The sequence below is a fragment of the Coturnix japonica genome, chromosome 15 (assembly GCF_054131305.1).
Source record: "Coturnix japonica strain WE chromosome 15, WE-NBRP24, whole genome shotgun sequence".
NCBI lineage: Eukaryota > Metazoa > Chordata > Aves > Galliformes > Phasianidae > Coturnix > Coturnix japonica.
Genome location: NC_140677.1, coordinates 12,973,549 through 12,995,207, shown reverse-complemented (window position 1 = coordinate 12,995,207; position 21,659 = coordinate 12,973,549). Strand labels below are relative to the sequence as shown.

The 21,659-nt window shown below is 46.2% G+C and overlaps 1 protein-coding gene across 31 annotated transcripts in view; it reads right to left on the bottom strand.

Moving 5' to 3' along the window:
• Window positions 1-21,176, bottom strand: part of WNK2 (WNK lysine deficient protein kinase 2) — a 96,251-nt gene extending 75,075 nt beyond the window's left edge. For all 31 annotated transcript variants that reach the window (XR_014934655.1, XM_015874762.3, XM_015874763.3 and 28 more), the window contains exons 1-2: window positions 20,855-21,176; window positions 19,916-20,662 (exon numbers count right to left, since the gene is read on the bottom strand). Coding sequence is in view for 30 of the 31 variants with exons in the window: in XM_015874762.3 (XP_015730248.2) it covers window positions 19,916-20,587 (672 nt within the window). In the remaining variant the exon portion in view is untranslated. The remainder of the gene's footprint in view (window positions 1-19,915; window positions 20,663-20,854) is intronic.
• Window positions 21,177-21,659: the final 483 nt, after the last annotated feature.

Below are 21,659 nucleotides of genomic sequence, written 5' to 3'. Positions count from 1 at the left end.
AAACCAAAGAAACCGGTAGGAATATGTTCCACATAAAGTGCTTATGCTGGAGACTTCTGAACTTAAACCACCTCTCCCTGCAGACTCAGCGCCCACAGCTGAACTCAGGAAAAGCATCTTGTCCCATTATTAACAGCTCACGCTGATACACATGTTAGGGTGAGAGTTTTGAACAGAAGTTCAGGAAGACATGAAAAGAATATGGAAAAAATACTAAAATTCACAGCGCAAGTGAAGGTTGACTTAGAAATAAGGCAAAAAATAAGGGATTTTTGAGCCTTCGTAACATTTCTAAATTAAGCTGTGTAATAAATACCACGCAGTGCATTAGTGTACTTCTCAGGCACTCAAGGACCACAAAACGATTCAAAATGCTAATTACACCTGATAGATCACAATTTATCGGGAGGAATCAGATGCAGTAAGGATGCAAAGGTGTTTCAGAAATCTCAGCAAGTCCGAGCTGATTTGGGCTGCCCTTTTATGCAAGCAAGTTTCTCTCTAGAAACTGAGCTTTCTGTTTATCCAACCAGACAGAGCTTACAGACACCAAAAGGGGCATATCCCAGGAAATATGGGCACCCGACAGCACTACTGGTCTGGAGGAAGGAGCGCAGGAGCTCTTCTTTCTTCCAACCAGTGGCGACCGTACCCAGAGTTCTCAATCCTATAAATTATTATCCTGTTAGTATGCCAAGCAGCACCAGCTTGGACATATGCTTATCTGATTTATTTAACACCATCTGTCTTCGTGTGTGAAAGAACAGCTTGAGTCACATAGACAGTGAGTTAGTTTCCAGAAGAGCACTAGTGGAAGTGATTCACGCCTTTACTAATAATACAACACGTGACTGTTAACAGGAGCACAAAGACTCAGTTTTGGTTAAGAAAACACCACCAAGGTCCACTGGCTTAATTTTATCCTGAAATGGGAGCATATGGAAAATCAGCCCATAGGGATTGGTGGCATTCTCCTGAACAGATGTTCTTGCCATAGGAAACATTTAGAAGGGAAGCAGGTGTGATTTGTGAGATGGCCCACAAACATAACCCTTTGCCATAACAAGAGCATTCAGTTCTTGCACTGTGCCAAGGCTTGGGAAGAAAGAGGAATGGTCATAAAATACTGACAGAAAGACTGGGAGGAGGAATGGCCAACACTCAATTCTGTTCTCACAGAATAAATGTTGTGCATTAAAATCATACCCAATAAAAACAGCAGTAATCTTTCCCATTAGGTGTTATTTCACAAAGAGATACTTCAACACAAAGATACTTTTGTAACCAATTTAGAGCTGATTTGCCACCAATCGGATTAGCGTCTCTTGGTATTACCGCTGCCTCTCTCAACCACCCTTCAGTTAATAACCAGTGATTTCCTCTGGTCTATTTACTGGGCTGTTCTGTGACCCACACAACAGTCAGCTCACAGACACCAGGCTTTGTGAAACCTAAGTGTTAGCTTCCATGTTTCAGCCTCAGCTAAAACTTCATTTATTCTGACATCAAGCGTGTGTTTTTCTCAACTACTACTGAAAGCCATCATGTATATTCTGACAGTACAGACACCAGCTTTACGTGTTCAGGTTGCTCTGAGCACACTGGCAAGCTGCTTGGTATGCCATCCTCAGCAAGACTGGAGCCTTGCAAACAGCCACCTCGGAGAATGCTCAAGCGTTTCAAGAAGGTATCAAGAAAAGGCTCATCCATTTTGCAGGCCCTCTGTAAGACGTGCAGTCATTCTTTCGAGAGCAAAACCTACAGACAACATTCCCATCACTTCCACAAGGTCAGCTGCCATGCAGTGCTGCCGGCTACTGTAAGGATCCCCCATCACCGCTTCCAGCTGTGAAAGTCAGACAGCTGGTTTGCCCAGACCACTGTTTTGCTTAAAAATAGATTTCACATGTTCTGTAGTAGACAAGCAGCCATCGGATTGCATCAATTCATCTGAGCGCCCAAGATCAAGGCCCCATTGCCATCATTTCGGTTAGTTTCCTGACTCTGAGCCTCCAGCTACTGCCAAGAACACACAGAAAATTCAAATTTATAAGCAAAAACATAAACACATCAGCTGAGAGGCATCATGGTTCACAGACAGAACGAGAGCTTTCCTTCTGATTTTAAATAGGATGCACTGACGGGAAAACAAAACCCTGTGTATTTTCACAGGTATGTTGATTCACGCAGTTGCAAGCCTGACTAACTTCAGAGATAAAATAGAAAAAAAATAAATAAAGGAATTGCTAATAAGCACCTCATTTCCACATTCTTCTTTCCAGACTTTCTGCTTTATGCTATGGTGTAACAAGTGTTGGACGAACCTGAAAATTCAAGGCTCCAAGGTCAATTCTGGGACACGTCATATAATCCTGTTCAGCAATTCAGCAACAGTCATCTTTGAACAATCACAGTTTCTGTCACGCCTTTCCTAAAGCAAAGTCATGTTAAAACTCTATTTCTCCCCTGCGTTCTGCTTATTCATGGCCAGCTTAGATATACTGCTGCTTGAGTCAGTTTCATCCTTCAGTCTTCCTTCCATTCCTTTTGCAGCCTACCTGGGTTTTCAGCTTACCAGACTAACCAAGCTAACCAGGCTAAGGTCCAGCCTCCCGCTATAAGCAGTCATCCTTCATATAGCCCCTCTGGTAGTCCTGTACAACATGTTTTCCCTTCTTGAAGACAGCAGCCACAGCTGCAATAGTCTGCACCCAAACAAGCCACTGCTCCTCATGTACTTTATCCATCTGCAACAAGCACAATTTTTGTTGGCTTGGCTTTATTTGAAGTTGCACCATAACCCTTGCACTGTCTGAAACCAGTTCAACACACTCTTGTTTTAATTAATGCAAACATAATTTGCCAGCAGCTCAATCTAAAGATGACTTATGACTGTTCAATTTATGTTGGCTCCTTCCCAAACTAAACCAAACTTACATAAAGCATGTGTTGACTGAAATAACAGTGCTCACAGGTCCCATCAAATCAATATGGATACAAACATAAGCTTGAACATATAGCCAGTGCCATAGCATAGAATAAACAAATGAGGCTTAAGACAGGAGCAATTGTTTCTAAACAATTCCTGACAGACCTGTGCATCAGCTCCAGTGAACCTCCCTAGGCAGTATTTGTCAATATTTAAATGCTCTAAGTTGGAAACTTCTCTTTCACCCAACCTACATCTCCCCAGTTTCAGTTTACATCCCTTAATTATTTTCTTCAACATAGTGAGCATGAAGAATCACTTATTCAGCAGAGTCTGAGCTCAGGCTCTGGGGGTTTTCCTTAGAGATATCTTAAGAATAATATCTAATGTCAGTTGCCTCTCCCCCCCAGCACCCCAAGCCGTGACCAATCTACATCTCCATCTCTCACAGCCAGCTGCACACTGCAGCTCTCAGCTCACAATCCAACCTATTAGTCCACATCTTCCCCCAGGTGAGATGCATGGACAGCATGCAGGCAGTTACCTAATGGAGTCATCCAACACTTTGCGTACTGCAACTGGAAAACAGAGGAACATCACTTGAAATCAGATTTGATGGTTCACAACCCCACTGCTGAAGCACATCCCCCTCTTTGGGGGAGAGCAGAGATTCTATGGTCATTTCACAGATTCTCAGTTAACATTCAATACCATGAAGCATCTCATTGGTTCAAGCATTGAGTTCTTAATTGAGTTTACCCACAAGACCTGAAACACAACACTGCTCCAATTTGTTTTCTGGAAAAACTTCAGGGTATCTTAAGTGCACTTGCTCAGCATTATAACCATGTGACAGGGCACCCCAACTAGAGGAAAAACCCAGAGAAGCCTACAGGCTTTGCAGTACTTGGGATATTAATCCTTCAGCAGAAGCAGATTTCAGAAAGGTTTGAAGAGGTTCACACGTTCCAATTAGATGCTCTCCTGAAACAACACCTCACAAGATGACTGCGCTGCTTATCATCACCAGGCTCCCTCCCTTCTCATGACCATGCTCACACTCATACCAACTGGGCAGGATCACTCCCCTGCCCCAGAACACTGCTGTGTACACATCTGCTGCCCTCAGCTCCCCAAGCAGCCACACTTCAGCTGTGCTGCAATTCGCTAGCAGACAGCGACAGCTGTTGCCCTCTATATCCATGTTACGTAACTGTACCTCTGCATGTGGACAAATTCCTCCATGTTTTCCTATGTACATTCCCAGCAATTCTGAGAGGAAGGAACACTAGGAACTCACTCTTGTGAAACATCATCTTGCTTTAACATTGCATACAGCTGCACTGTCAGAGTCTGTCCATCAAGAAAGGTTCCAAAGAAAAAGCGCTTGCAGGGGGAGAGCAATCTGATCTGTGAGAGGACCCAGCAGCAAGGGACTGGCCTGACTCCTCCAACACCCAACTCAATGAGCTCTTTGTTATCTGCTTGGAGAGCACCAGAGGGGAGAAGCCAAAGCACTTCCCCTCACCAGGTTTTATCAACTGCCTTCACAGTCAGGATGCCAAGGACACTTATCTGCACATCTATTTTTGAAGCCTGTTTCTGAATTGTAGTTAATGTGGCTCAAACACCTGCAAAATCTTCTCACTGCCATGTTTTCAACTTTGGCTCCTTGTGATTTCACTCTCACTTTTCTTTCTTCCTCCCAGGGCAGACCAGCTCTAGGAAATGCAGAGGCATCACCGCTTCACATTCAGTCAATGCTACAAAGGTGCCTATAGAAACCCCTCTGTCAGAACCCACTCAGCAATCTGCAACATATTTCTGTAGGACCCAATGGGAGCTCAGGCACTGCTGCCAGAAAGCTTTGTGCCTTGGGGACGCAGACATTAGCACAGCACGTGCTAAAACCTCACCTTCCTTTGAGCTTTGCTTTGAAAACCTGTGATGCTTTTGGTTATGAGGTTATCGCCGGTTCCACTAAATAGTGCAAATATTATTTCAAAGTGGGTTTTCTCTGTGCTCCTTTACACAACCCAGGGCCATACGTGCCTGTGGTGCTCAGGCTGTTTTCCACCTGCTGCACATACAGTGCTCAGTCTCAGCTGACAGAGCTCCATTTCAGAGGATAAAAAGGATACCCAAATAAATTCCTTCTAAGCTGATAACCTCCAACTGCAACAATACACAAGTGTTGTTGTGCTTTTATCATAGACAAATCTACTTCAATTTTCTTCATATTTTTGACTTCACACAGACAACTTTTAATGAGCTGGAGAGCATTATACAGCACTGCCAAGTACTACTGCATGTGTTGTCCTCTTCATTATAAGAATCTGGATGGGAGACACACCACTTATTGCAGGTAAAGCAAGGGAAAAAATCCTCATGCAATTTAATCTGCAGGTGAGCAGGAAAGGAATTCTGAAACATTTAAACAGAAACACTGAAATGGAAAAAGATACAAAGAAAACGTAAGCGCTAAAAAAACTAGCATGCATCTCAATTCAGATGAAACCATTCCTTAAGCTCTGTTCAAATTAACTGGATTGAAGGAGGGCTGGGAGAAAGTTATAGCCGTATGCCTTCACAGAATTCAGATAACACATTGATATTCTCTGCAAGCCCAGTGAATTGTGCTTTACAACACAGGCCCACATGGAGGAACGGATTTGAGAACCACCAGCTACAAATAAAGGGAGGAAGCAGAGGTGGTTAAGCCAAGACAGCCCCGAATCCAGCTCCCTATAAATTGCTTCCACAGCCCAGATTCAGCAGAGCATCACTGACGGAGTGATCCCAGACACAGACAACCAGGCACCTGGGCAAGGGGTAGCTCAGATCCCAGTGAGAGAAACAAACAAACGGGAGCTGCAAGGCAGAGCCAGGTGTCTGGCACCATGCCCTTGTTGGACGACTGCTGTCATCACCTGAAAGCTGAGGCATCTAACTTACTGCTCTCCAGCAAAAGAGAAACCGCATTTATATAAAGGCATCAGCAGCCCTTAAGCGTTAGCTCAGAGGACGTTCAGTTAGACTGCAAAGAGGATGTAACTGATCATTGTCTTATTATAGCTTTTATACGTTGGCTGCTGCTCCGAGGAAAGATGGATTAAATACCACGTCTGCATTTGGTTGGACTCCAAATTAAAAGCTCTGTGATGACCTTTCATTTCCAATATTGGTTTTTATTATTATTATTATTTGCTGCCCCCCCCCTTTTTTTTTTTCTTTCCTTTTGGTCCTCCAGAATGACATCCTCAGAAATATGTGGCTTAAAGAGCAGGGGACAAAAGTAGGATAGGACATGCCTGTCAGAAGAAGATCCACCAACAAAGCCCAAACCTGCAGCTTTCTACCCTCCACACCCCAAGGGGAGCCCTGGGTACCAGGGCAGACCTGCAGCAACAGGGGCTGCTGGGCTCCACGTGCTCCCAGCACTGCAGTCCCTGTGGGGTTCAGCACGAGCAGGTAGGGAGGTAAGCTGGCAAAGAGACAGTAAGCCCCTGTAACATCGTGTTAAGAAGTTTCACAGAGAGATAAAATTTTGCAACTCATTAAACACACACAGCTGATATTTTCGAACAGTGCCGCAGGCTCAGCCTTTAATAGGATTTAATATTTCCTACTTTCAGCTACCTAGGCGAGCCATGTGAAAGGACTAGCCATAATCCAGGGCTTCTGAGAGGAGCCAGGAAATACAGCTGTAGGAAACGGAATGCCCTTACCTACTGAAAGAAGAATTAAAAGCGAGGGTCATTCCCTCACCCAAACATTACATTAAATCTGGAAAATTTATCTCTTCCCACTCTTTCAATTAACCCAGTTCCTGAAATGTGACCTCTTCACAATTAGTTTTACCTTTCCTAAGCTCCTGCTAGCTCTATTTCTGCATGCAGCTTGTTTGCGCTGAGTTTCTTAAGAAATGAAGTGCCTGCACGCTGCCAGGCTGCTGCATCTTTGGCCTGCCAAATGCTCTGCGGTAATGAGACACAAGGGCAAGCAACCAAAACTCTGTGCAAGTAGCAGCACAGCCTTGCTCTACTGCAAACAAGCCAAAAGGCACAAGTGCAGCTCTCACCGCCTCCCACCTCTCTGAGAGGGAACTGTTTAACCTCACTTGAGGGAAGCAGGGATGTATTTCTGCCCCTTCCAAAGCGGGAAGATGATCTGCAGCAATGCAAGCAACCACAGCCAACAGGCAGCCTGAGAATTAACTGCTCTCAGCATACTCTGTTGAGCCTTTTATTTTGATGAAAGCTTGGTTTTTAATCACGCTGCAGATGACCAAGTTCTCAAACAGCACTTGTTTTCTACTAACTCTCTCAAAAGCAATACGATCAGACTTCCCACAAATAGACTTATATTATATATATAGACTTATATATATAAAGGCTAGAAATGTAAAAGTTGGAACTCAAAGAGCCTCCAAATAGCTGTAGTGAAATTCTAGGTATCTTCAAAGAGGTTGCTATGTGTTCAGCAAAGGACTTCTTGCTGAAGGAAGCCGAATTAGCTGTGCCAGTACCAGCCCAATGGCCAATGCTCACAAACAACTCAATGGTTTGAACATCAGAACCTAACGATGGATTCCCTTATGAAAAAAACAAACAAGCCCACAGCATTTTTTAAATCAAAGAAAAGCTTTTGAGTTATCAGGTGATTTACTGAAGATTAAGCCTTAACATATTTTCTTGTTTTGAGAAAATCTTAAGTCAGAGCAATTCATTGACCCCAATGAAACAAAGGCTTTAGCACAGCCAGCCTCAGAGCCCCTATTTCATTCAAAGGATCAACTCTCTGGCATCTTAAGACATCATTAGATGTGATGGGCACAATCTTACTCAAGAAGCTGAGGTATCAGCTGAATCGTAAGGAGGCAGTTAACATGTTTGTAACAGAAAGCCTTCTGTCACCCCAAGGCAGAACTTGTAAAGTAGTTGCAAGTGAGCCATCAACACACCCAACCCATTCCAAGTAGTTTTTAAAGCAAGAGCTCGAGAATTCACAACATAAGGAAGACTTCTTAGAAGTCATTTAGGCACACTCTGCCTGCCAGAATTACGTTTCATATTCTGCACCACTGCAATTACTGCAGTCACATGCTGCCATTTATTTTAAAAACCTGCCTACTTTAATGGGTCTTTTAATAAAAAAATACTCCTTGTGAGATCTCATCTAACTGCAGCCAAATTTAAAGAGGACATCGAGAATTATAAAATCTTATATTTATCTCACCTGGAAAACTTGTTTTCTCTTTATTAATGATATTGCGCGTAACTCACATCTATCCCAGCTATGCCATGGGCAAAGATAAAGCACCCAAACAGTAAATTGTTGCTATGAAAGCAAGCAGCAACTCAACAGGTAGGAGAAAGGCTTTTTAGAACAAGCGGAAACAAACATTACTTAATGAATACTCCAATCTATTAGTATTGTTGCTAGATACATCACGTTACCTACTTAATAAGGCTTAGCGCTATAAAATGAAGATAGATCACTAGCATAGCATACTGTAAAACAGAAAGGATGAATTACTGGATTGAAGAAGAAAAGAAATGAAGCATTGGAGCACACAACTTCCCCAGCACACCTAGGACTAAGAAGTCAATCAGCTGAAATGGTTATTCTATATATGTTTATCTAAATATACATATTTAGGTACATATTTAAATGTGGAAAAGATGTACTTAGATGCTTCTGTTTATTTACAAGTACTCTGCTTTGCCATTGTGTAGATTACAGTCCTACTACAACCCCATATCCTGCTGCTGTGCACCATGTATATCACCTTTATTATCACTCTGATAATAAAATTGTTCACTTACACGGGTATTTTAATCTCCCAAGATAAATTCCAAAGTCCTGCTTTCATCACATCACTATCAGCATAGAGAATTATTTTCAAATCAAGTTTTCATGGCAATCTTAGGCAAATGTAAGAATAAAACCCGCTGCTCTAGGAATGCTCCTGCATTTCAAAACACAGAGCATCAATAAAACAGCTTGAGTGTCAGGCTTGTTGCAACACATGTATAAGCCATGGCTCAGCAGTTTTAAAACTCTGGTACTCCTTTTGTTGGTATATGAGCATTTTAGAAGGAGTATGCAACTATTTTTTCTTAACAAATCCATTAAACAGGTGTACAGCCTTCATTAACGATTTTTCATCTCTCTGTCTTAGACTTCTGAGAGTAATTATCATTTCAGCATGTTTAACATCTTCTAGATAAACCGGTCCTCCCATTTTTCCATTCAGGCAATTAAACAGACTGCTTTGCCACAGAATACAGACAACACCAACCTCTATGTATGCATCCTGAGAAAAATACATACACAACTGCACAGAGATGGAGGAAAAATGGACCTTTCCAGAACTGATGCAGTAGCAATAAGCAACGAGTGGATTTCACTTCATTCACCCAGGCTGGGTGTTACTTTAGAACAGATGAGAAGCATTCCATCGCACCCAATATACGAACTGCAAAATAATCCATCTTTATGATGCTGAAAATAATGCATGTGTCCACAGAATGAAGCAGGCAGCAATGCAGCTGGCTGCTCCACAGCAGCACTTCCCCAAACTGCAACCCATCAGCAGCATCCCAGGCTTTGTTACCACCACCCTCCTTATCCTCATCCACAGACAGCACAGGGCAGCAAAGGAACTGCCAGTGACACAGGGCCTACCAAAGTGACATCCCACGGTTAGGAAAATTGATATAAAAGGGAAAGAAATTCCTCTGTTGCTCTCAGTGAAGGAAAAACTGAGGAAAAAGCATGACCCCAGTAGCTGTCAAATCCCCCGACAAGCAATTTATAAGTAACCCAGCTGTGAGAAGCAGCTTCACTAGGAGCATACATCTGATTAGGAACCAAGGACTCCAAGATGACTCCCATCAACCCACAGAAATCCATTTCCAAGTATATGCTCTATGTCTCTTAAGGTGCAAAGGTCACCATTCATTGGAAATTATTATAGAGTTCCCTCTTCCTACCCACATAAATCAGATTATTGGAAATGTTTTAATGGCTTTTTTCCCCTTTCTCTAACAGATACTTCAGCTCTGAAAAATACAGCGGTAATACAACAAAGGAGGTAGTACAACAAGGATAGTGAGTGCTCCGGCATACACAGAATACACACTGCATCAGTTTTGTGATTTCCTTTTCCTTCAAAAACCCAACCAACCATGCACATCACATGTACTGTCAAGTTAATTGCAACATCTGAATGAGTGGAGCTGCAATTATCACTCTCTGCTAATTAGCTGCTAGCAGCTCACAAGAGGTTATGAAATGCCTTCTCACTTCTTCACTCTGCTTTCTACTTCACTTTCCATCACTCCTCTGCAAACTCTGATGCTACTTTCAGGCTGAGTTAGCACAGCATAGAGGTAAAGAATGGCAGCGAATGCCCTGAAGCCCCACCATGCAAACCCCAGCCCCACAGGTTGTTGTTGGGTACACTGGGTCTCAGCTGAAGCCCTCAGTAGGAAAGCAACTGAGAGCACTGAAAGCTGCTGCTGATTTATGGGCTCACTGCTACATAGAGAAGTTGTCCAGGAAACCACTTTGGAGGGATTGTTAGTTCTAATAGACAGTACTTTAAGGGATTAATCAAGGAATTTAATGATATCATTTGACAAATGGCCAGGTGCACTTGCATCCACCTGCAGTGAAGGAGGTGCTGCAGACCACAATGCTGTCACTAACATCTTGAGTATGAAGCGTGGGCAGAAGCACAGCAAAAGGGAGAAATGAGAGGGAAGAAGACTTAAACTCACATTAAAAAAAAATAAAAAGAGCCCACTGGAAAGTTTTCATGAAGCACCATCCATTTTTAATGAATCCTCCTTAATGGCGCACAGAGGAAGGCAGGAACCAGCTGATGAGTCACCCCGTAATCCTCCCCTCAGCTGTAACAGAACCAGATCAGCACCAGTCACACCTCTCACAAGGATTATCCGGGATTTAGCAGCCACACCGATTTCATTTTCAGGTCCCAGGTCAGGAAGCTGAGTACTTTGTTATGTCCTCTTCCTACAATGCTCATCTCCCCAGCCACAGAACCTGCAGAGTCAGCGATCCTCCCAAAAGACTCCATCCTCACCTGGGCTGCACTGCAGAGCAGTACTTTCTATATACATCGAGCCCTCCCTCAGCAACAACACAAAAACAAAGGAAGAAAAATGAGGACAGAAAAGTATTTGTGCGGCTGAAGTTGATAAACATCCCCGGCCCCCTTCTATGCAGCGGTTACTTCCGAATGGAAACAGACTCCATTGTTTCTCAAGTATCTCATTTCAGGCACAAGAGATCACCGCCACAAAACAAAGCTATTTAGAGGGATCCTGTTCTTTGAAGCCCACATGCCAGTGAACAAGAGCCTGTTTTGAAGGAGGGAAAGAACACCTGAGAGATAGCAATAAAAGAAACCCGCATACTTTAATCAACAAAGCTTTGTACTTCACACCGGGAGGTAGAATTGCCTGTTTCCAATAATTTTGTAGCCACCGCGGTTACAAACTTGTAGCACTGGCTCCATTTAGGCAAGTAAACAGGTACACATCTCAGACAACAGATGAATGGTTTTAAGTATTTGCTATTTCTCATGGCTTGTGCAGCTGGGGTTACTTATTGTCACTCCCCCCCCCCCCTCCCCCAGCACAGACAGCCTTCCCTGGGAACTGCACAGCGGCTTTGCTGCATAGCTCCTGGTAGGGGTAAAACATGGGCAGAGCACTCCAGGCTGCAGAGATAAGGGCAGAGAAATTCAAGTGGTACGGCACTGAAACAAATCCCACATTCATTTATTTATTATTTCCACCCACTAACACACACATGGATATCGCTGCAGGTCTTTTCCCCTGTTTCTCTGCAGTTCAAAAAGAGGGATTAATCCCCTTCCACGTACAAGGACTCACTGAGTTGTCTTCAGCATAGAGGAAACCACAGGGTGCCTTTGTAGGAGTATCTTGTGTCAGGTAGGAATCTATCCCAGTTGGCTCAATTTAATGTGAGACTATAAAAACAAGGCATAAAATTGACCCGAGGCCAAGTAGGCTCTTTGGAAATCAGTGCTGCTCCACCACCCAGCCCGGCAGCTGCCAGGGAACTGAAGGCAACATGCTTTTCCTTAAGACTGAAGGGTGAGGAACTCAGCTGCAGCCTCCCCTCCTCCAGGACAGGAGACTCCCATGCTCAGAGAGGTGAGCCCGACTGCAAACATGGAGGCAGGTCTCACCCCACAGCAAGGGGCCTGGGGCTGTGGTGGAGGAATGGCTGCTGTGGGGCACAGCCTCCAGGCCAAAAATGCAGGCTCCAAAGTGAGATTTCTATTTAAAGGCAAAGTGATCTCAGCTACTTGACACCAATGGGCTCAGCAGCTACTGGCAGCCAGGGGAATTTATAGCTCCTGCTTGCTTTAGTCCAGTTCAAGGGTCACTGCACATCTGAGGATGTGCAGATTGACAGTAGAAGCTTTACCCCCTGAAATAAAAGAGGGCAAGGAAACTACAGAAAATGCCTTTGTCTCCTGCAGCAGCACTAAGAGAACTTCACATTAACAGCAAAATAACTCCATACTTCCTGAGGTTCTTCCCCTTCCCAGTTCTCCACGCTGGAATACCCTGGAGTTCACAAGATTTGGTCAGGCTGAACTGCCACAAGGACTATTTGAACTCATTAAGGTCAAAAGAAGTTGGTACAACTCGCACAAGGAGCTGAAGAACAGCAGAGCTGATGCTACAACTCCAGCAGCATGTGCCAAAACAACACATGAAAGAAAAACCCGGCCAGGAGGAGGACAGATGAGCTGTAAGGGATCTTTCTAGCTCATTCTTATTAACCCACTTTACTTAATACAGCCACCTGTGTGAAGAAACAGGGTATTTCCTTTGCTTCTACTAATCTATATACATACATGAACACTAAATTCATCCCAAACCACCTGTGTTCATTGCAATCACACTGCTGCCATAGGGCAACACATGCTCATCCTCCATTAGTAACTCAATGCAATATAAGTTTCCTACTAACCGAGAGAAAAGCAAGTCTTTTGTTGCTAATAAAGCCATGGTTGCGCTAATGCCCAAAGCAAGTTTTAGTACTAAATAGAAGCAACTCAAAATCCACATAAACATAGCCATCTCCCTCAGTTAATCAGTAAAACTGAGAATAATGCCAGTGTACTGACTCTGTTTTACAGGAACTAGATATCAAGTATTTCAGCAAAGAGCTGTGCTGGTCTGCAGCAATTGGATACATCTGGAAATGCGATTTCCCCCTCCCTTCTGCACTGTTTCTATTTTAACAGACAAAATTGATTCTGCTCAGTCAACCACCACAGCTGTATTAGCTCCGGCAAGTACAACGGGTCACCCTAAATGTTCCTCTAACTGAAAAAATCCAGACAGCCTCAGGAAAAGCAACATTGAAAAGCTGCTTATTGTACAAAAATCTGGAATAAACACCATCATTTTAATTCCTAAACCACACAGCAGAGAGGAAAAGAAATCCATTCCAGAAGCAGACTTGGGCAATACCGATTTGATACTTTGTGTATAGAATAATTCAGTTCTCAACATAAGAAGTGGCCAATTGCCATTTGTTTTAATGACACCATTATTTGCCAAGTAAGGACCATACTTGCCTATGGAGTTAATGAAAAAAGACAATGCCCCAGAATGTGAGCAGAACTGCAATAGTCAGCTATCACCCACACGGATGCAAATACAACCGCTCTGGATTAAGATGAAATAAAAAGCCTTCTGAAGAGTTTTCAGGAGAGCTGGGCTAAAAGAGGACTTGGAGCATCTCAGAACTGGTAGCTTTAGTAGTTACTATTCACAGCTTCCACCTCCAAAACCAGAACCGAGTATGCAACAGAGAAATGCACATGTTTTAGGTGGGGAGGGGGATTAGCTGACTTGCTTAGAAGCTATGATTCAGCACCGTTTTAAGTTTGCTTACCTCACCAAAAATGGCATCGATTCCAAATCAACCCTGCTAAAGCATGCCAAGTGACTTTTTAATAAGATCAAAGATTACCTAAAGTGTATTTGGTTTTCTTTGAAGAAATTTGGAATGAAGATCAGGTTGCATTTACAAGAAGAGGCCAAAGGAGAAGAAAAAAAGCAAGTGTTACTCGAACCCATGTTGGCCTGTTTTCCTCAGAGTTCATGAATAGTGTTCTGTATCCCTCTGTGGCAAACAACTGAAGAACAGATGGCATTAGTCTTATGCTACTTCTTCCTTAGTAGTTCAATTGACATATATTCCTATATCGTAGCACTTCAGTTTACCCGTTACTCCCATGGCATGTATAACCACTGTATTACTTACTAGTTATTATGTATTAACACAGTCAAGCCTAATTATTATCCAGTAAATCACTTATTTAAATTGGATTGAGTAGACTGCAACATGTGATGTGAATTAAAATGCATGTGCTGTTACATGGAAGATTCTGGAGTAAAGGGGAACGAATTTCATCAGCTCCATGAATGTGCTTACTTGGAATAACGCCGCAGCTATGACAGGTTACACAACACATGGCAGTTGGTAGAAGGCTATAGAAGTGTTTTTAGAAAGCAACGCTGAGAATTTCATGAATTGAAACCCAGGTAAGTCCTTTCAAGTCTAAAATAGAGTGTCTTCCAAAAACAATTTTTAAGTAGAATTGTGTTGCTTTTCTCCTTTCAGCACCTCAGCTGAATGGGTATCATGCATCACTTAGCTGGGCATGCCCAGAGAAAACCATGTTGATCTAAAGAAGTTCCAGTAGAAATTTATTGGCAACTGACTTACACCTCAATCTAAGCTGATCAACCTTAATAGAGGATTAAGGACTTGGTTCCTCCATTTCAGTCACAGATAAGTGGCAAGATGTGAAATGAAGGTGGTTCCTCGCTGTATCGTTTCTCAGCTCCATGGAAAAAACAACAACAAAACACTGATTTTCCTCCTCTTTGCCAAGCAATGTTTTGGGTACGCTGAAATCAAGTCTCATCAGAACAGCATCCTTGTCTTCCAGTAGGCCAACATCACTTCAGGGAAATGATGCATTTCCAGACATAACTTCAATTCCACATGTACAAACTTAAGCAATTGGAAAACCTGTTCTGCTTCTGCATGACTGTTTCAGATATTCTCCAAGCATTACTTGCATAAATCACGCCTAATCCAAAGCAATGAAGATGTCTCTTCCAACAGCAGTGCCAAGCCCCATACACCTCACACAACACATGCTTGGCTGTGCTCTTACACCCGCAGGCTGTTTGGGTATCACACATCAGCACTTATCCTGAAAACACCACTGTAAGCTTGCCACAGATCCTACTGAAGCTGTAGGTTGGTATCTTGCTGCTCATAGCAAACAGCTGTGAAATGGCAAGTCTAGAAACTTACTTCTTCCAATCCAACAGCTCTTCAACACCTACCCCAAAGTCATCCCTCCAGCTGGGCTCCTGGGATGCAGATCCACCCACACCTCCACCACAGCCCCTTCACACCCAGCAATCCAATCTCCAGACCCCTACCACACCTATGGTACCTCAGAGCATAGAGAAGCCTTGGCAGCAGTATAAGCTCTGCTGCTGCCATCCTTCTTTCAGCACATCACCAACAGCACTGCTGAGCTCTCACTTCAGCCCTCTGTTACACCCTAACCACAAAGCAAAGCAACCACCAGACCACAAAAGCATGTTAGACACACACGAGTCAGACTGTGTATCAACTACAAACATTAAGATGACAGCTTCCAAAAACCAGCTTCAACCACCCTTCCCACCCCACCCCCCCACACCAATCAGCTGCAGTCAAGAGATGACCAAAGGGATCAGAAATAACCAAGAGCTGATTTTATTTGCAGGCCTTTACTGCAATGGGACCACACACATTACACAGAGAACAGCTTAAACATGACTATGGGAGCATACAGTCAACCTTTAGAGAAAACACACTCAAAAGCAGAAGAAAGGAGTCTCATTTCATTCAAAGGAATGAATCTGAAGCCTGGCTCAACCCCATTTCATATAGTGAATTTGAGAAGCAGTCTATTAATAGTTCACTACCATGCTCCTATTCCTGCCTCTCTATGTCATGGAGACAGCTCTACTAACAAACACCACTAATACAGACATGTTTTCATGTTGTTGCCATGAAGCAGAGCTAAACCAATTGTTTAAGCTTAAAAAGCAGCATCTCAAAAACTGACTTAGGGCAGACAAAATTGGTCTTGGAGATAACTTAATGAGCACATAGTAATATCAGATTCAAGCTTCCCGATGAATTCTCCCTCCTTTCTTCCTCTACAGAAGTTCTCTAAATTATTCTGTTCATTTACACTACAAAGTTCACCCAGCCAATAAATTAACAGCCCAGATAGTACCAGTCTGCTCTTCTGACATCAGATGAACGCTGCCAGCCAACAAGGACATCATAAAAGACAAACTATCACACCAGCGAAAATCTACAGAATGATACTTGATCCATAAAGAAACTTCCTGAATACTTAAGGGGTGATAATATATAATAGATATATAATCTCCCTGCCACATCTGTTTGTGTTTGGCCATTTCATCACCCTGCATTTGGTAGCTCTGCATATTCAGCTATTTTGCACCTTAACTTCTAATTTCACACGGAGAGGGAGAAAGCACTCTCACAGAGCACCTCAGTATTCAGCACTGAAGAAGGAACTGAGACATAAAATGAGGTCTTTGCATTTGAGACAGCACCGTGTGAGACCATTCTGCAGCTTCCCTGTGAGCTCCCAAAGGAGAGGAGGATGGGGATGTTGGAAGCCATTTATCTAACTAGAAAAGCACATTTGGCTTGCCAGCAGCAGGTTGGCAAAGGCCTGCAGTCCTTATTCATGACCTAACATTTTACTTAGGAGTACAACACTTGAAATACTGTTACCGATGCCTCACCACAGAGCAATTGTATGACACCAATTAAATTTAATTATAGCTGTTGACAACCTTAGAATGCAAATCCTTCCAAACTGCAAGGCACACTAATCCCATTCCAATAGTTCAGTTTCAGGAAGTAACAATAAACTCATTTTCTCGCTAGAATCTGACTAAAGCTTTCATGTCTTCGCAGACAGGTATAAAACCCAGATTTCACTTGGTTATCACTTGGATCCTGCTGTAATCCTAGCCATGATTTTGCTTCTGAACCCTAAAGCCATCTTTTCACTGAAATAAAAGCAGTGAACAGGGCTGGCTCACGAGACCTTTGTACAGATGGACAAAAAGAGGCGGGCACCAGGCAGCAGTACCACTGGGCTGAAAGAACTGCTGAGCCAGGGCAGGGGATTAATGCCTGTGCAGGACCTCAACTGCTCACTTTTAGAGTCCGAGAGCTAAAAACAAGAGGTATGTGTGCACCTGCAAGGAAAGACAAAGAGCAACACTGTGCAATTTTCCTGCAAAAAAGGTCCTCCAATTGTGTGATTCTGTAAAGGACGTCATTTTGTCTTCAGCAGCTCAGCAGTCATGGCTCCCCTCAGCCTACTGTTAAGTATATCTGAGCATAGCATTTCTACAGACAGAAGCATGTCAAAACAGTGCAGCATACAGAAGAGCATCCAAAAGGCTGTGACTGAGGCCGTTCCTTCCCAGCACTCTGAAGCACACAGTAAGAATCCCCAGCTGAAGTGCTGAACAAGTTAAAAGGCTCCAGACAATGCAGAGCTGCACCTACCAACTGCTTCCTTCTTCCAATTAACCCTAAGGCAAAGGCCTCACATGCCAGTGGCAGATTCATGTCATCCAGCTGCACATTCTCACTGCAGACAACAATTCACCCCCTACCCCCCACCCCCCACACACAGACTACCCAGCCTCCAGCACCACCTGAACACCTGGAAAACATCCATCTTTAAAGAGACACCACAGTTGTAACACTTATGGTGAGCTGCACCCATTTCTCTAAAGTTTCTTAACAATAAAGGTTATTTCTACAGCTAGAGGCCTAAAACAATCTGTGCACTGCATTTAGACTACCCAGCAGTAAAACCTGGCTTAGGCTGAAGCATAATCTGTAACTGAAACAGGTGAGCATTGTGGAATTACTACAGCTGATTTCTCTACACACAGTGGGCTCAGGAACTCCTAAACAAGCATAACGAGGAATATGAAAAACAATCACCAGTCAAACCTCACACTGCAATGCAAACTTCCCTTCTTAGTCTCCTCCTTTGGTTTAAATGACACAAACAGTGAATATAAACAGAATGGGCTCTCCGATGCACCAGGCAGTCCTCTGTATCTGGAGTTATTCTGTTATGGAAAATATGTTGGAAAATCTCTACTCTAATTCCCCTACTGAGGATACTGAGAAAACCTGGCAGCAAAATGAATTCCTGCTCTGTGTGATGGCTCTGTTGTGACAGAGCTCACATGCACCGGTCAGAGCAGACAGCTCAGCAGCCCCAGCCTTTCCCTGCACACACACACATTCCCCCAGAGGAGATCTGAATTACTGCCCTAAATGAATTTGAGGAGTAAAAGCCTCGCACATCAGGGCTCAGTCCACAGCATCAGCTAGAGATGAGGCCCTCCCAGCCCCCCCTTCCAGCACAGCAGAGCTGAAATCTCCCTTCAGTCCTTTTGGCAATCCTAGAGCCTTCCCACCTGGAACCCCAGCCCCCACTGCTGGAAGTGAAAATGGGCCTAGCCCTTCCTCCACATCGTGGCCATGGTGTGCACACACCTCACAGCTCTGCCTAATGACAGCCAACTAGAGCAGCCGTGGTGAAGGCTGAGGAGCGCTGCCTGTGCTTCTCTAGCAGGCAGCAGTGCTGCAGTGAATCACAACCATATTGTGCAAGGAAGCCATTGGGGAATAAGGATGAAACTGCACATCCATCCCTGCCCATCCCACCAGGCTGGTGGTAATTTATAAAGAGTTTGTGCCAGCCCTATTAAAATAGGCAGCTACACGTGTGAATAAGTGTGGTGTACCACACATTTACATGCTGCTCACACTCTCCCATGGCCCATAAGACTGTCGCACAGCAGGAAGCTTGGGAACAAGAGGGTCCAGGGTCAGAACTAGGAGTCAAACAGCCTGATTCCCACCCAAATCATGGGGGTGGAACTCCAAGTAATAACTCAAGGGAAAAATTAAAACATATAGATTTTAGGTTTTCCCACACAAAGTGCTACTCAAATAGATATTAACAGAAGTGAGGTAAGGAACAGGCCCTGAAAGATTTATAAAAGAAACAATATTCTACTTATATATTCTCACTGTAGTGAAAAGGACAGAAACAAATATCCAGAAGCAAAAATATATATGTACTACAAGATAAGTGCTAAAAACCATGTCCTAGAACAGCACGAGGCACTACCTGCATCTTCTCTCTAGGCATTACCAAGTGACCTCACTGCAAAGAGCCCAAAGCAGAGCTGTTATTTTTAGCCTTACTTTTAGATGTATTGGGGTACAGTGCTCAACTGCTATACGTGCTCACAGCACCTAACAGAGGCACAGCCTAAGGCACGCCCCACAAACTACCAGTGTCAGAAGAGAGGAAGGGGCAAAGGCTGAGAGACAGCACAGCCCCCATCACCAGAACAGCATCACACCCCCATATCCACGGGGAAAAGACAGCGTGCTTCTGCAAATGCACTGCAGTCAGCGGACACACTGAGCGCTTCCATCCCAGATCCGCCCTAAACGAAGCTTCTGCCTCCTGCAACCCCAGTGCTGGCTGCGAGGCCAGGGCTCGGCTCAGCTCCTCGCGGGCAGTGCGGGCCGGAGTGGGTTAATGCGGGGAGGAGTGCGCATAAGGTGGTGGGTGAGGAGCCAATGAGGGCAGTGCGCTATAGTTAGACGCTGGGTACCGAGCGGTGGGGGCTATAAAAGCTGCTCTGAGCCGAGCTGCCGGGGGTGACACCGGCACGCTGTTTTCAGCGCCGGGGCTTATAAAACGAAAAAACACGAAACCATACGAGAGGATGAGCTTACCTGAAGTTCACACCAAGCGACTTCCACCCACGTCTCCGTGTCCAGACCCTTATAGACCGTTTTGAAGGATCCCCTCCCGAGTTCAATATCAAACTTGAGGAACCTGCCATCCAGCGAGGTGGCGACCGCCTTCATGTCAGCCTCCTCCTCGGGCTCCTCTTTCTTGGCCTTGCCCTGATCCCTGGCCGCGTCCGACGCCTCCTTCCTCTCCGCATCCCTGCCGGCCTCCTTCTGCTCCTCGGGCTCCGCCGCACCGCCGGGGGCCGGCCCCGCCTGCAGCGGCCCCGGGGGCTCAGCCTCCAGGCACACCTTCTCCACCGCCCCGTGCCCTGCCTTCGCCCTCTCCGCGATTATCCTCCTGGTTTTGGGGAGCAGGATGATTTTCCTCTGATGCTCCGACTCGGGAAGGTCGAACGCGGGCTCCTCCTGGTCCGAGTCCACCACGCTCCGCCGCAGGAACCGCTGATGGACCATTTTAGGGTCCCTGGAGCACGGAGCTCGGGGCGGCGGCGCAGGAGCTCCCTGCACCGCAGCGGCGGCCGCCCCGCTCCCACCGGGCCCATCCATGCTCACGCCGCCGTCCGCAACCGTGGGAGCGCCGGGCTGGGCAGCGCCCGGGTACCCGCCGCCTCCCCGCCGAGGTGCCGCTCCGGCATCGCCCCCGCTTTCCATCGGCTCTGAGGTCTCGGCGCCCGGGCTGGGGAAGTCACCGCGCTCCGTGTCCGCGCCGGGCCGCCCCGGGGCCACCTGCGGGAGGAAGGCAGAGCGCAGCGCCCTGACGCACCGCCGCGGGCCCCGACCAGGCAGCCCACCCCGCTCCACGAGCCGCCTCGGGACCGGCAGCGACACTGACCGCCCCCCACCCTCCAGCAGGGAGCCGAGAGCGGCGGGGGCAGGTGCACCTGCGGGCACAAAGGGGCGGCGGAGCCGCTTACTTACGTGCGGAGCGGGGGGCCGCCGTCCTCAGCGCCATGGACGGGGATGGGAAGAGGGGCGGGTACCGCCGCGTGTGCGCGTCGCCGTGCGCGGGGCGTAAGAGAATGAGTGTGTGTGAGTGTGAGTGTGTGTCTGTGTGTGCGGGGAGCTCGGTGCCGGATCCCCGCGGCCCGCCCCCGCTCCGCAGCGCTCTCTGCCCGCAGTGCCGCCCCCGCGGCTCAGCCCTGCGGCAGCCCCCGCCGCGCCCCCATGGGCGATGGGCGCCGGCCGCCCCCCGCCCGCCCCGGCCCCGCTCCTCCGCCCCCACCCCGCGCCGCCGCCGCCGCCGCCGCGCTTTTGTCAATGGGAAGCGCTCCGCGGCGAGCGCCCCATTTAACGCACCGGCGCTCGCGGGCCGCCAATGAGGCGGCGGAGGGCGGACCCCCCCGGCACGGCCCGCCCCCGGCCGCGAACAATGGGAGGGACCCGGCCCGCTGCCACCGCGCCCCGCTGCGCAGCGCCCTCCGCCGCCGTGCGGGGCTGGAGCGGGGTCGGCGGGGGGAGCGATCTCGCAGCCAACACCGCGGGGCAGCCCCGGCTCCGTTTGCGTGTACAGGTGTTGTGCGGAGAGAGGCCGCTCCGGCAGGTGCCGGGAACCCAGCCCCCCTCCTGCTCGTAATTTTTCATAATCCATCGAACGACGAGCAGAATTCATTCATAGCGTTTGATAATTCACTGCGGCACCTCTGCTGTCAGCGCTGCGGGTCTGAGCGCGCCGCCCGCCACATGGATGGGGATTTTCCTTTGTTTGCTGATTCTCTCCATCCCC